The sequence below is a fragment of the Neophocaena asiaeorientalis genome, unplaced genomic scaffold, assembly GCF_003031525.2.
Source record: "Neophocaena asiaeorientalis asiaeorientalis breed wild unplaced genomic scaffold, Neophocaena_asiaeorientalis_V1.1 scaffold544, whole genome shotgun sequence".
Taxonomy (NCBI): domain Eukaryota; kingdom Metazoa; phylum Chordata; class Mammalia; order Artiodactyla; family Phocoenidae; genus Neophocaena; species Neophocaena asiaeorientalis.
The window spans coordinates 241,050-257,202 of record NW_020173921.1 but is presented as its reverse complement, the minus strand read 5'-3'; the positions used below and the strand labels follow the sequence as shown (position 1 = coordinate 257,202).

The window sequence follows — 16,153 nt, the reverse complement described above, 5'->3', positions numbered from 1 at the left end:
GGGTTTGGGACTTCAAAAGGAAGAAAGACAATTCACATGCACACAGAAAGCAAAAGGTTGGCAAATACACTTTTGCTGGGCCAGGCAGACACAACAGGACAGAGGGACTCGGATCTCTAGGCCCAGCGGAGAACCACCACCATCACGCCTAGCCCACATCCTCTGCAGGATATCTCAGGTGATGACTCTATTTTGGGAACAAGCCCCTTACCTAAAATTCTCCCGGCAGCTAAGACAGAGGTAAAAAAGAAAGATTTCCCGAGTCTTCTGTTTCTTACATATAATCAGCCTGAACTAACCATCAAGCCAGAGAGCCATTTTGGGGTGCCAAATTTTGCTCCGCTAAAAAGTCAAGTGAATACGAGGGTATGGAAAAGCCAGTGAACTCTCCAAGTACAAGTTTTGGAAACCACAGCCAACCTTCACGGTTTCCACTTTTCTCCAAGCAGAATAAAGTGTGCTCCGGGGTAAAGGCATTATTACTTTCCGGGCGCGGGGTAAAGGCAACAAGAGAAGCCTTTTCAAGTTTTCGCACTTTGGAGGGGCGAGTAGTTTCCGCTGCAACACCTACTGGAAAAACAGACTATAACACAGAGGTTGCAAACACGGTAGTGGAATCAAGAAAGTGAAGTAAAATGAGACAAGTCTTGATTTCAACAAGTGAAGTAAACAGTTTTTTGGTTTGATTTTGTTGTTTTCCTAATGCAAAGCGGCAAAATACTTTGGGGCAGATAGTTGTCCTGTTGAAGCAACAACAGGATGCGCTGGAGACCACGAGGGAAGAGCGAGACTGGGGAAGGGTACGAAGAGAAATAAACTGAATTCCCAAATAAAAGGGTTTTAATATGGGTTAGGGAAGTACAACCTAGGCCATTTGGCCCATTAAGGCCCACGTTTTGCTCACTGGAGAAGCAGGAACCAGGGGGCTGGGAAGGAGGCACCTGAAGTCACGTGGGTACACTGACCCTGACACTGGCAGTGACCAGGGCCCCAGCTCCGCCCTGCACAGGCTTTCGCCCATTAGAGACCAGGAAGGAACGCGAAACCCAGCGTCAGAACGAACACCGCACGTCACCAAGGCAGGGTCTCACAATGGGGAGAGAAGGCTGAAGACGCCCCATCCTAAGGGAAGGGACAAGGTGAACCACTCAGAGGGGCAGAGAAACCCCCCTCCCGGGGCGACGACGCGGCGCCCACGGGACTCGAGCAGGCGGGCGCTCCCGGCTCCCAGGGCCCCTCCTCTCCCCGGGCCCCCATACCCAGGTGCGCCAGCGCAGAGTCCGGGTCAGGAGGCAGCCACCAGCCGAGGGGACCACCCCGCGCGGGCAACGAGGGGCCGGCGCGCCCCTCACCGCGGCCCAGCCCAGGGCCCCCGCAGCCCCCGCAGGAGCGGGCGGGGCGGGGCAAGGAGGGTCCCGGCCCCGGAGACCAACGGCGGGGCTGCCCCTCCCCCGTCCAGGCCCTGGGGAACTCCAAGCGTCTCCCCTACCAGGAGCAGGAGGCCGAAGATGCACCAGCCGATCACCAGCTCGGCTGACGCCGCACCCGCCGCCGCCGCCGCCGCCATCTTCGCTTCCGGCCGGGACAGCCCCGGCGAAGAGTGGAAAGGGAGGGGAGAAGGGAGCGAGCGCAGGACTCGGCCCCGCGGACCCTAAAGGTTAAAGGGGCGGAGGGGCGGAGCGCCTGGTTGCCTAGGAGACCGGACCCGCGAGCGGCCCCTGGCGACAATCGGCCGGGGGCGGGGCGCGTCCGGGACGCCGTGACATCACGCGCTGCCGGCTGCGGGGCGAGGCGGGGTTTCTGAGGAGGCGTGGTCTCCCGGCCACGTCACCTCTGTGGAATACTTAATTAGGTCCTGGCTGCTGAACCGGAAAAGCTAGGAGCCCACGCGCGGCGCAGGTGTTGTTTCTGCAAAGCCCGGCCGCCTTGGTGGCTTCCCCTGCCGCTGTAAAGGAAGAAGCTCCCTAGTGTCCAAGGCAGAAGTCCTCCCCAGGTTGCAGGCATGGCGGACTATGAAGGGAACGTTTCCCAGCTGCCCAAATGACCTTCTGATTTGCTGGCACCAGGGCCCAGCCTGAGTAGCTGCTGGGCTGGACGCTGCCTTATCATGTGATGTTATGGCCTTTATATTTAGATCTCTACATTCCTGTAAATTTCCATGATGACTTTATACCCTAAACGTACTTGACTCTGTGAACATATCAGAATGAAATCGCAGCTTCTCGTGATGTTCATAAATAAGTGAGCAAGGTACCGCCATAGGCCCATAGTGAAGCCTACGGAATGGTTCCGGGGTGGCTTGCCTGGGTCCATGGAACGTGGGTACATCGTTAACCACTGAATTGAGCAAACGTATTTGTAGTCACAACACAACTTTATGGATGAAGCCCACATCTCTTGACAATGCATTATGTGGTTATGTTACCCCCGACCTGTTTCAGGCTGGAATCCTGCTGAAGGGAAGGGCAAAATGAGGAGGGAAGAAGAAAATCGAGAAGAGTTTTACTGTGAATTGTACCATCCAAGGTGGTTTCCTGCTCTCTGAACTTGCGAGTGTTTGAATGTGACTTTTCCTCCTGTGGGCCATTCACTTCTGGGGAGGCCTCTCTCCTATAGTTTCCTCAAAGTGAATAGAGACATCTCTACTCCAGCTAGCCACTTAAAATTCCCTCACCTGCTGCAGGGCATACTGTGGTCACTTAAACTTCTGCCTCTTCCTGCTAAGGTTTACTAATCCTCTCCTGAAGGCCCGCTGGTTTGGAGGAGAAATTTAAGACAACGGCAGGCCAGTTTTCCCCCTTCTCACACACCGCCCAAATCCCCTGTACACCACATGATCCGTATGGCTTGCACCAATAACCTTTGAGAGCGCAGGCCGTTCCCAATGTAGCTGCCTTGTCCTAGTTCTAATATTAAAGCTCTCAGCCCTTCTTGGATATCCCAGAGGGAGTCAGCTGAACTCCAGAGTCGGCTGAAGTTCTCCCATGCCTAAGTTGGGTACCAGCCCTCTCTCAGATGCAAGGCCCATATGTCAGATTTCCCAAGTAGCTCCCTCGAGACCTCCCTTACTAGGCTAGGGATTAGATGGCAACATGTCACCTCAGCCTTCCACACACATATCACTTCTTGGAGTTAGAAATGGGAATTCATAGACCAGCACCAATTCTCAGAGGAGAAATCTCTTTAATTTCTCTTCTCCCCCTCCAGTCCATTTATTACTATTTTATTTGGCTGAAGGGCCAAGAATTTAAACTCCTCTTACATCCCTTTTTAACTCTGTATGTGAAGGAGAATTTATGGTTAGGAGGGGAGTTCAAGAATTAAAGATCATAATCTCCCTACCACTTTAAATTTTATGTGAAGCTGGTGATTTTTTTTCAAGACTAGAATGAACCATTTTTTTTGTTGTTTTTTTGTGGGGTTTTTTTGCGGTACACGGGCCTCTCACTGCTGTGGCCTCTCCCGTTGCGGAGCCCAGGCTCCGGACGCGCAGGTTTAGCGGCCATGGCTCACAGGCGCAGCCGCTCCGCGGCATGTGGGATCTTCCCAGACCGGGTCACGAACCCGTGTCCCCTGCATCGACAGGCGGACTCTCAACCACTGCGCCACCAGGAAAGCCCTAGAATGAACCATTTTTAATAGCTGAGGTACTGGGTTGGCCAAAAGGTTCGTTCAGTTTTTTTCCAGAAGATGGCTCTAGTAGCGCATAGTTATCTTTAACTTCATTCGAAACAATTTTGTTAGGTCGTATGTGACAGCTGTCACATCAGCGTGCATTTTAAAAAAAGACATCAAAATTGGTGGATTTTTGTGTAGCCATTTTAATATTGAATATGGAAGAAAAAAGCACCATTTCCGGCATATTATGCTTTATTATTTCAAGAAAGGTAAAAACGCAACTGAAACACAAAAAACGATTTGTGCAGTGTGTGGAGAAGGTGCCGTGACTGATCCAACGTGTCAAAAGTGGTTTGCGAAATTTCGTGCTGGAGATTTCTCGCTGGACGATGCTCCATGATCGTGTAGACCAGTTGAAGTTGATAGCGATCAAATCGAGACATTAATTGAGAACAATCAATATTATATCACACGGGAGATAGCTGACATACTCAAAATATACAAATCAGTTGTTGAAAATCATTTGCACCAGCGTGGTTATGTTAATCGCTTTGACGTTTGGGTTCCATATAAGTTAAGCGAAAAAAACCTTCTTGACCATATTTCCGCATGCGATTCTCTATTGAAACGTAATGAAAAGTTTCCATTTTCAAAACAAATGGTGACGGGCGATGAAAAGTGGACACTGCGCGACAATGTGGAATGGAAGAGAGCGTGGGGCAAGGGAAATGAACCACTACCAACCACATCAAAGGCCGGCCTTCATCCAAAGAAGGTGATGTTGGGTATATGGTGGGACTGGAAGAGAGTCCCCTATTATGAGCTCCTTCCGGAAAACCAAACGAATCGTTGCAACAAGTACTGCTCCCGACTAGACCAACTGAAAGCAGAACTTGACGAAAAGTGTCCAGAATTAGTCAACAGAAAACGTATAATCTTCCAGCAGGAAAGCACAAGACCACATGTTTCTTTGATGACCAGGCAAAAACTGTTACAGCTTGGCTGGAAAGTTTTGATTCATCCACCATATTCACCAGGCATTGCACCTTCAGATTTCCATTTATCTCAGTCTTTACAAAATTCTCTTAATGGAAAAAATTTCAATTCCCTGGAAGACTGTAAAAGGCACCTGGAACAGTTCTTTGCTCAAAAAGATAAAAAGTTTTTGGAAGATGGAATTATGAAGTTGCATGAAAAATGGCAGAAGGTAGTGGAAAAAAGGGGTGACTATATTGTTCAATAAAGTTCTTGGTGAAAATGAAAAATGTGTCTTTTATTTTTACTTAAAAACCGAAGGCACTTTTTGGCCAACCCAGTACCTTCCATTGAATTCAGCTTATTTAATAAATTGGGTTCACTCTTTTGCTGACTCTGAACACCTAAGTATTGGAGTAGCATTGGGCAGTAGCTTAACTTTCAAGTTGGAAAAGCCTTGTAAACCTGTGTTGCTGATGAGAGAGTGACTAGTTATAAGGATAGTAGTGGTTTGAATCAGGAAGATTGGGAGAAAGGGAAAAGAGAAAGTGACACACCTGAACAGGTAGAAAAGGGCACGTCAGCCCATCTTTCCATTATTCCACCCAATCAGGATGTACTATTCATTCAGCATATGACCAGACCAGTGAGGACTGAACACACTCTCCTGAGTGATGTTCTTAAACCTAGGAAGCCTTACATTACAGACCAGAGTTCTTTAAAAATAATAACCATCTTGGGCTTCCCTGGTGGCACAGCGGTTGAGAGTCTGCCTGCCGATGCAGGGGACACGGGTTCATGCCCCGGTCCAAGAAGATCCCACATGCCGCGGAGTGGCTGGGCCCGTGAGCCATGGCTGCTGAGCCTGCGTGCCTGGAGCCTGTGCTCCGCAACGGCAGAGGCCACGACAGTGAAAGGTCCATGTACCACACAAAAAAAATAATAATAACCATCTTTATTGGTTGTTGATAATTACAAAAGGAATACATGCTCATTAATAAAATTTCCAAACATGAATAATTTAGAAAGTAAAAAGCTCCTAATAAACGAACACAATCTTCCTCACCCCCAGATACTTGCCTTTAAGAGTTTCAAGGCTTTTTGTATGCACATTGTAATATACTCCATGAGGATGTAAAAACCCAATAGACAGTCCTTTCCTGCTCCCCTGATGCTATAGATTGAATATTTGAATATGTGCTCACCCGCCCCACATCCATATATTAAATTCTAAGACTCAAGGTGATGCTATTTGGAGGTAGGGCCTGTAGGAGGTGCTTATGTCAGGAGGGCGAAGCCCTCAGGAATGGTCAGTGCCCAACTCCAGAGAGCTCTTCAGCCCCTTCTGCTATGTGAAGTTAAATGAGAACATAGCCCCAGCCAAACACTGAATCTGTCACCACTTTGATCTTGGACTTTCCAGCCTCCAGAACTGTAAGAAAAAATTTCTGCTGTCTCTAAGCCACCCAGTTTATGGTATTTTTGTCAAAGCAGCCCAAATTGACTAAGACGCTTGGAATTACTGTAGAAGCCCTTGCCGTACCCCACACCCAACAAATCATGGGAAGGTACCAGGATTTCTGTGGATGTTGTTCCATTTTAAGGTCAAAGAAATGGCCATGTGTAGCTCGTCACTCCCAAGGGGTTTAATAAGAGGAGATGTTGTAGGAAAACATAGGCCTATCCAAACCTAGAGCCCCTTGACTATATGAAGAGGGCTAGAGGCCTTTGGAGGAAGGCAATGTGTGCAAGGGAGCAATTCTCCTTCCCCTCGTTCTTCTGTCTCTCAGATTTTGAATAGTCTTTCCCTAAAGCCAGTGGGACAAGATTACACAAGAGAATCACCCATCAGGTTGAAGGGTGTGACCTGAATTTTGGGAGAGGCCCAGCATCACTGCAGGTGCGGAGGGTGACTGACTCACAGGGGTGCCTGGTGCTGAGCTGGGATAAAGAGATTGCTGAGGAGCATCTTGGTGCAGAAAGGGTGTGGGTGAGCTTCTTCCCATCCACCCCTCCCCGGCCCCCCCCAGGCTAGCTCATTCAACTCACCCTGAAGGCTTTGGTGGACGCCCTTGAGAACTACCCTCTCCCATGGGCTTATTTGTGTGGAAGGCTAAGGAGAGCTGCAACAACCTCCCCTGGTGGAGGCCTTCCAGAGAATTCTCTTGGCAAGACAGGAACCCGTGGACAGCAGGAAGCTGGTGGAGTGGCCCAAGTGAGAAAACAGACCAGGCCGTGACAACCTATAGAAAGGTTATCTTGACACCAAAACCAGACAAAGACAGAAGGAAAGAAGAAAACTACAGTGAACATAGATGCCAAAACTCTCAACAAAAGAGCTCATGAGGGTCCAAAAAAAAAAAAAAAAAGAGCTCATGAAGCACAAACCATCACTCCTCTCAGCCCTATCCCAACAGCACTCAAGAGGCTCCCCTCCTCGAGCTGGGGGATGGAGGGCAGGTGTGGGAAACAGGAGGCACAAGAATGGTTCCTCATTCATTCCCTTTACAAGGTCCTTACAAGGTCCATAACCAAAGATAGGATTATGATCAAGTGACAAGTACTGTGATCAACAAGTTCCTACTGTATAGTACAGGGAACTATAGTCAATATCCTGTAATAAACCATAACAGAAAAGAATCTGAAAAAGGATATATATATGGATATATATATGTATTACTGAATCACTTTACTGTACACCAGAAACTAACACAACATTGTAAATTAACTATACCTCAATTAAAAAAAAATTTAATGGTAAAAACAAAATGAAAAACATGTACTGTGAGGTAGAATTTATAGAAATAATCTTACATAGGAATTGGTAGAAAGAAGAAAAGAAAATTGTAAGTTTTAATTAAAAGGAAAGAAGAACAGGCTGGAAGAAAAATTTATGCCAATGGGATAGAAAGAAAAAAAAGTAGGATATAGAGGCTTAACTTGGCCTAGAACTGGTGAGTAGAAGGGTGAATGAGTCAGAAACACATGAGGGTCAGGGGCTGTGGAGGGGTCAGCAATGTAAAAGAGTCCCATCGCAATGACTGCAGGCCTTAGGCCCAGCAAACAGAGTCAACCTACCCGCGTAATGGTAACTGTACAGGTTGCCATGGCCTGCACCCTGAAATCACATTTAGACCATAAGGAAATCTAGTTATGTATCCAGGTTAACTGTGTGTATTACACCACTGGATTTTAACATGTTGTGTTTCAAAAATAGCTGCTTTTTACACATCACTGAAAAAAATTTTATTACCTTGTTGGAAATTTAAAATATCAGACTGTCCTTCCAAATAAGATGCTTGAAAACCCTCAAAATTTGTGTTCTTGTCCTATTTTCTGTCCCTCTCTTGCTAACCAATAATCCTCCTTCTGACTGACAAATACTTCTCTAGCTATTTTAACACCTACAGTCAGGTTACAGTTAAGCCTTTCTGGCCTCAGATCCCAGGGACTTTGCACATGTCTGTCCTGCTCCATTGCATGCTGATTTAGAACTTATCTCTCTGTTGGGCTCCGTGTTGTGCCTACACGTTATCTTCCATCCAAAGGATTTAACAGTGATCCAGGGGGAACGTTTCCATGGACCTGAGGAAGTTTGATCAAGCCTTTTCCTCCCCTTTCACTGTCATTCACCTGAATTGGTCATCACAACCCCGAGAAGTTCTTTTCTTTGTGGAAGTGCTTACAATATGTTTATAAGGTAATTGGCACCTATGGTTGAGAGCCCATTTGGTTCTGCTAGAACATTTGCTCATTTGTATGTAAACCAGTGGGGGCCAGAGGTTTTTGCACAAGAGCCAATCCATGAAAAATTAAAAGTCTATGCTCTCCGTTTCTTCATTTAAAATCAAAAGAGCTTTTTCTTGAGTCCCAAAGTATATGTTATACTCAAAAAACATGGTTCACCTATTGCACTGTGTAGAAAACTGACAAAAACGAAAATGACACTGAAATGTTAATATATGAGTGTTTTTGATTTGTGGACACAGAGGCAATTTTCCAATTTCTGATTCTGAAAGTAGACTCTGCACACAGTATCATAATGTGAATTGTGAAATTCGCATTTCCATATTTCTGCAATTATAAACTCTTAATGGATACCATCTGTGTACTTCTAATGGAACAAACATTCTCACATGAACTGGTGACCCAAGTTAGTTTTCTTCTTAAGATTTTTCTTCTGGTGATGCAAGAAATGATTTATTCATAGTCTAGACATGTTAAAATATCATGTAATATCAATACCTTCAAGTGTTTTTCATTGTGTCAATTCCCAAGCCTGGTGTTTATGTACTTTAAGGTATAAAAAATAAATTTAGTTATACAACTTAAACATAAAGTAATGTCAAAGTCAGTTTATGAGTGGAAATTACAATAAAAACTGATTTTAAATTTATGATGTTTAAAAGTGATCCATAGCACAGTCAATAATTTTAACAAAGGAAGCATGTATTTTTTCATTTGTAGCATATGCTGCTCCTTTTTCTAGTAATAGGGCTCCTCTCGCGACTCAGCATCTATTCTTTTCCATCGTGGGATTCCATTTGCCTCATTTCTGGGCTTCTCAGATTATCTTTGATATCAAAGTGCTGTGTGCTTTTTGCCAAGATGAGATTTAATTTTACTAAGTAACCTTAACATTGGATTTAACAGTACATTTTAGACATTGTTAAACAGAAACCAATCTAAAAACATTAATATTCTGTAGTTCAATCCTGTGAATAAAGCCACTATTTTCTAAATGAAAACCACCTCCTGCTTCATGACAGCATGGTCTCTTCACTGACGCCTAACTATTTTCATTGAACTATCAATGACGTACAATATTATGTTAGTTCAGGTGTACTACATAATGATTTGTCATTTGCATACATTATGAAATGATCACCACCATAAGTCTAGTATCCATCTGTCCCCATACAAAGTAATTACAATATAATTGACCAAATTCCTTATGCTGTGTATTACATCCCCATGGCTTATTTATTTTAATCCCCTTAACCTATTTCACTCAATGCCCACACCCCTCCCCTCTGGCAACTACCCATTTGTTCTCTGTATTTATGAATCTGTTTTCATTTTGTTTTGTTTGTTTTTCTGTTTGTTTGATTTTTAGATTCCACATATAAGTGAGATATTTGTCTTTCTCTGGCGGACTTATTTCACTTAGAATATTACCTTCTAGATTCATCCACGTTGTCGCTAATGACAAGATTTCATCCTTTTTATAGTTCCATTGTCTATATACACCACATCTTCTTTATCCATTCATCTGATGATGGACACAGCATGTTTACATATCTTGGCTATTGTAAACAATGCTGCTATGAACATTGGGGTGCATATATCCTCTCAAACTAGTATTTTTCTTTTCTTCAGGTAAATACCCAGAAGTGGAATTGCTGGATCATATGCAAGTTTTATTTTTCATTTTTTGAGGAACAGCCATACTGTTCTCCATAGTGGCTGCACCAAGTTACAATCTTCCCAACAGTGCATGTGTGTTCCATTTTCTCCACATAATTGCCAACACCTATTTTTCTTACTTTTCTTGACAATAGTCATTCTGACAGGTGTGAGGTAGTATATCATTGGGGTTTTGATTTGCATTTCCCTGATGATTAGGGATGTTGAGCACCTTTTCACGTGTCTGTTGACCATCTGTACGTCTTCTTTAGAAAAATGTCTATTCCGGTCCTCTGACCTTTTATTTAAGTGGGTTGTTTGCTTTTTGGATGTTGAGTTGTATGAGCTCTTTGTATGTTTTGGGTATTAACCCCTTATTGGATATATCATTTGCAAATATCTTCTCCCATTCATTAGGCTGCCTTTTCATTTTGTTGATAGTTTCGTTCACTGTGCAAAAGCTTTTTAGTTTGTTGTAGTCCCATTTGTTTATTTTTACTTTTGTTGCCCTTGCCTGGAGAGACATGACCAAAAAATATTGCTAAGACCCATGTCAAAGAATGTACTGCCTGTTTTCTTTTAGGAGTTTTATGGTTTCAGGTCTTGCATTTAAGTTTTTAATCCATTTTGAGTTTATTTTTGTATATGGTGTGAGAAAGTAGTCCACTTTGATTCTTTTGGATATAACTGTCCAGTTTTCCCAGCACTATTTATTGAAGAGCCTATCTTTTTCCACATTGTACATTCTTGCCTCCTTTGTCATCGATTAATTGACCATGATAGGGTGGGTTTACCTCTGGGTTCTCTATTTTGTTCCATTGATCTATGTGTCTGTTTTTGTGCCAATACAATAATGTTTTGTTTACTGTAGATTTGTAGCTTTACCTCTGGGTTATCTATTTTGTTCCATTGATCTATGTGTTTGTTTTTGTGCCAATACAATACTGTTTTGTTTACTGTAGATTTGTAGTATAGTTTGAAATCAGGGGAGATGATACCTTCAGCTTCCTTCTTCTCTCTCAAGAGTGTTTTGACTATTCAGGGTTTTTGAGTTTCCATACAAATTTTAGAATAATTTGTTCTAGTTCTGTGAAAAATGTCATAGGTATTTTAATAGGAATTGCATTGAATGTAGATTGCCTTGGTTAGTATGAGCAATTTAACAATAATAATTCTTCCAATCCATGAGCACAGTATATCTTTCCATTTATTTGGGTCATCTTCAATTTCTTTTTTGTTTTTTAATTTTTAACTTAATTTAATTTATTTTTTATACAGCAGGTTCTTATTAGTCATCAATTTTATACACATAAGTGTATACATGTCAATCCCAATCTCCCAATTCATCACACCACCACCACCACCCCCTGCAGCTTTCCCCCCTGGGTGTCCATATGTTTGTTCTCTACATCTGTGTCTCAATTTCTGCCCTGCAAACCAGTTCATCTGTACCATTTTTCTAGGTTCCACATATATGCGTTAATATACGATATTTGTTTTTCTCTTTTTGACTTACCTCACTCTGTACGACAGTCTCTAGATCCATCCACGTCTCAATAAATGACCCAATTTCGTTCCTTTATATGGCTGAGTTATATTCCATTGTATATATGTACCACATCTTCTTTATCCATTTCTCTGTCGATGGGCATTTAGGTTGCTTGCATGACCCGGCTATTGTAAATAGTACTGCAGTGAACATTGGGGTGCATATGTCTTTTTTTTTTTTTCCCTGAAGACTGCTTTGGCTATTTGGGGTCTTTTGTGTCTCCATACAAATTTTAAGATTTTTTGTTCTAGTTCCATAAAAAATGCCATTGGTAATTTGATAAGGATTGCATTGAATCTGTAGATTGCTTTGGGTAGTATAGGTATTTTCACAATATTGATTCTTCCAATCCAAGAACATATTATATCTCTCTATCTGTTGGTATCATCTTTAATTTCTTTCATCAATGTCTTATAGTTTTCAGAGTATAAGTCTTTTGCCCCCTTGGTTGGATTTATTCCTAGGTATTTTTAGTCTTTTTGATGAAATTGTAAATGGGATTGTTTTCTTAATTTCTCTTTCAGATAGTTTTTTTTTTTTTTAGTGTATAGAAACGTCACAGATTTCTGTATACTAATTTTGTATCCTGCAACTTAACTGACTTCATTTATTAGTTCTCATAGTTTTGGTGGTATCTTTAGGATTTTATATGTATATTATCATGTCATTTGCAAACAGTGACAGTACTACGTCTTCCTTTCCAGTGTGGATTCCTTTTATTTCTTTTTCTTCTCTGATTGCTGTGGCTGGGACTTCCAAAACTATGTTGAATGAAAGTGGCAGGAATGGGCATCCTTGTCTTGTTCCTGATCTTAGAGGAAATGCTTTCAGCTTTTCACCATTGAATATGATGTGAGTATGGGCTTGTCATATATAGCCTTTATTGTGTTGAGGTATGTTCTCTCTACACCCACTTTTTTGAGAGTTTTTATTATAAATCAATATTGAATTTTGTCAAATGCTTTTTCTGCATCTATTGAGATCATATGATTTTTATTCTTCAGTATGTTAACATGGTGTATTACATTGATTTGCAGATACTGAACCATCCATACATCCCTGGGATAAATGCCACTTGATCATGGGGTATGATTCTTTTAATGTACTGTTGAATTTGGTTTGTTAATATTTTGCAGAGGAATTTTGTATCTATGTTCATCAGTGATATTGACCTGTAATTTTTTCGCTGTTGTTCCTTTCTTCTTTTGCTTTCTTCCCTTTTTTATTTGGTGACTATATTTAGTGGTAAGTTTGGATTCCTTTCTCTTTTTTAATGTGTATTTTTTATAGGTTTTTGGTTTGAAATTATCATGATGTTCTTATATGACAACCTATGAACAGTTGACCCTTGAACAACATGGGTTTGAACTACACAGGTCCACTTACACATGGATTTTTCTCAATAAACATACAGTCGACCATCTGTATCTGCTGGTGCAGAACCTGCGGATACAGAGGATCAACTGTAAGGGACTTGAGTATCTGTGGATCTTGGTAATGCAGTGGGTCCTGGAACCAATACCCCCATGGTCCCTAGGGACAGCTGTATGCATGTGATAATTTTAAGTTGATGACCTCTTAAGTTTGAATGCATTCTAACAATTCTATATTTTACTCCCTCTCCAATGTTTAATGTTGTTGATATCATATCTTACATCTTTTTGTTTTGTGTATCCCTTAACTACTTATTGTGGATGTAGGTGATTTTACTACTTTTGTTTTTTAACCTTTCTATTACCTTTATACATATTTGACCTACCTTAACTGTATGTTTGCCTCTACCAGCGAGATTTTTTTCTCTCATAATTTTCATGTTTCTAAATGTGGCCTTTTCTTTTCTGCTTAGAGAAGTCCCTTTAACATTTTGCGTAAAACTGGTTTAGTGGTGCTGAATTCTTCTAGCTTTTGTTTTTCTGTAAAACTCTTTCTTTCCTTCACGTATGAATGATAACGTTGATGAGTATAATATTCTTAGTTGTAGCTGTTTTCCTTTTATCCCTTTGAATATATCATGCCACTCCCTTCTGTACTGAAAATTTTCTGCTGAGAAGTCATCTGATAGTCTTTATTTATTTTTTTTGCACTGGATCCTAGTTGTGGCATGCGTGCTTCTTAGTTGTGCCTTGCAGGCTCCTGAGTTGTGGCATGCATGTGGAATCTAGTTCCCTGACCAGGGATCGAACCCACGTCCCTTGCATTTTGAGGTGGATTCTTAACCACTGCGCCACCAGGGAAGTCCTGTTATATTATCGTCTTGTGGGAGTTCCCTTATATATAACTAGTTGCTTTTCTCTTCCTACTTTTAAGACTCTCTCTTTAATTTTTGTCATTAGTTATAATGTATTTTTTTGTGGACCTCTTTGAGTTCATCTTTTTTGAGACTCTCTCTGCTTCCTGGATGTGAATTTTTTTTTCCTTTCCCAGGTTAGGGAAGTTTTCAGCTATTATTTCTTCAAATAAATTCTCTGACCCTTTCTCTCTCTCTTCTCCTTCTGGGACACCTATATCGGAATGTTAGTATTGTTGATGTTGTCCCAGTGATTTCTTAAATTATTTTCAGTTCTTTTTTTTCTATTTTCTTTTTTTCTGCTCAGCTTGGGTACTTTCTGCTGCTCTGTCTTCTGGTTCACTGATCTGTTACTCTGCTATTATCTAATCTACTCTCAATTCCTCCTCATGTAGGTTTTATTTTAGTCATTGTATTTTTCAGCTCTGACTCTTCTTTATATTTTCTAAGTCTTTGTTGAAATTCTCACTGTGTTCATTCATTTTTCCCATGTGTTTGTTGATCATCTTTATGGTCATTACCTTATTTTGTTTTGGCTGTCCTTCGAGGCTTTGGGATCTTAGTTCCCTGACCAGGGATTGAACCTGGGCCACAACAGTGAAAGCGCCGAGTCCTAACCACTGGACCACCAAGGAGCTCCCAGTGGTCTTTACCTTGAACTCTTCATGAGGTAGATTGCTTATGTCCACTTTGTTTATTTTTTCTGAGGTTTTGTCTTATTCCTTCATTTGGAATATTTTCTTCTATCTCCTCATTTTTGCTTAACTTTCTGTGTTTATTTCTATGCATTAGGTAGGTTGGTTCCGTTTCCCAATCTTGAAGAAGTGGACTTATGTAGGAGATGTCCCATGGGGCCCAACAGCACACTCCCCTCTGGTTACCAATAGGTTCTCAGGGTGCCCCCTATGTGGGCTGTGTGCCCCCTTCTGTTGTGGCAGGGCTGACTACTGTAGGTAGTAGGCAATAGGTGGGGCTGGCCTCTGGTTTGGTTGTCTACAAGGCCGTGCCTCCTTCTGTGACTATGGGTCTGCTGGAGGGTTGGACTCAATCCTGGCATGGCTGGCTGCATGGGCTGGGGGTCTGTGGGGCTGGTGCCTGCCTGCTGGTGGATGGACCCCGGTCTCCACACAGCTTCCTGAATTGGCTGGTGCTGTCCCAGTAGTGGGTGGGTAAGCCCTGCTGTTATTAGGTTAGAGTGAGAATTCTAAAATAGTGCTCACCAGCACTGGTGTTATGGCGGTAAAGCTCCCCAAAGTGAATGCTGCCAGGTCTCTGTCCCCAGAGGGAGTCCCAGTTGCCTCCTGCCCCACCAGGAGGGTCTCTAAGATCAACAAGTGAGTCTGACCCAGGGTCCTTTCAAATTACTGCTTCTGCACTGGGACCTGGAGCTTGTGAGATTTTGCATGTGCCCTTCAAGAGCAGGGTCTCTATTTCCTAGAGCTCTTTGGCTCTCCTGAAAGCAAGTCCTGCTGTTTTTCAAAGCCTGACATTCTAGGGGCTCATCTCCCAGTGCAGAACCCTTGGGTTGAGGAGCCTGATGTGGGGCTCAGACCCCTCCCTGGCTTGGGGAGAACCTCTGCATTTGTGATGTTCCTCCTGTTTGTGGTTCCCCAACCCAGGAGTGTGGGGCCTGCCTAGACCATGTATCTGCCCCTCTTACCTGTCTCCTTCTTTATGTCTTGAATTGTGAAAAGTCTTTTCTGCTAATCTTCAGATCATTCTCATTGAAAGTTGCTCTGTAATTAGCTGTAAATTTGGTATGCCTGAGGGAGGAGTGAAAATAAATAAAATAAAATAAGTGTTTCGGGGCTTCCCTGGTGGCGCAGTGGTTGAGAGTCCGCCTGCCGATGCAGGGGACACGGGTTCGTGCCCCGGTCCGGGAAGATCCCACATGCCGCGGAGCGGCTGGGCCCGTGAGCCATGGCCGCTGAGCCTGCGCGTCCGGAGCCTGTGCTCTGCAACGGGAGAGGCCACAACAGTGAGAGGTCCATGTACCGCAAAAAAAAAAAAAAAAAAAAAAAGTGTTTTGCATCATGAAGGCAATGCTAAGTTTAATGGTTTATCCAGCGTTTGAAGTCATCCCAGGTCCAGGTAGAGGGTCTTCCTACTCCGCCATCTGGGCCACACCCCTCACCTCCTAATTATTGATGTCAGTTATAACGCATACTTAAAATGCCTATTTCATTCATTTTGGAGGGAGCAAGTTTCCTATTACCACTATACTCTGGACTGGCTGCGTAATGTGCAGGACCCAGAGAAAAATAAAAATGAGGTACTCTTTATTCTAAAAGCAGGACAAAAGTGACTTTAAAGGCACT

The 16,153-nt window shown here is 42.9% G+C and overlaps 1 protein-coding gene across 1 annotated transcript in view; it reads right to left on the bottom strand.

Annotated features, from left to right (window-relative positions):
• LMBRD1 (LMBR1 domain containing 1) overlaps nt 1–2,148 on the bottom strand; it is a 115,163-nt gene extending 113,015 nt beyond the window's left edge. Inside the window, exon 1 of the mRNA XM_024752146.1 lies at nt 1,490–2,148. Coding sequence (XP_024607914.1) covers nt 1,490–1,567 — 78 coding nt within the window. The 5' untranslated portion in view covers nt 1,568–2,148. The remainder of the gene's footprint in view (nt 1–1,489) is intronic.
• Nucleotides 2,149–16,153: the final 14,005 nt, after the last annotated feature.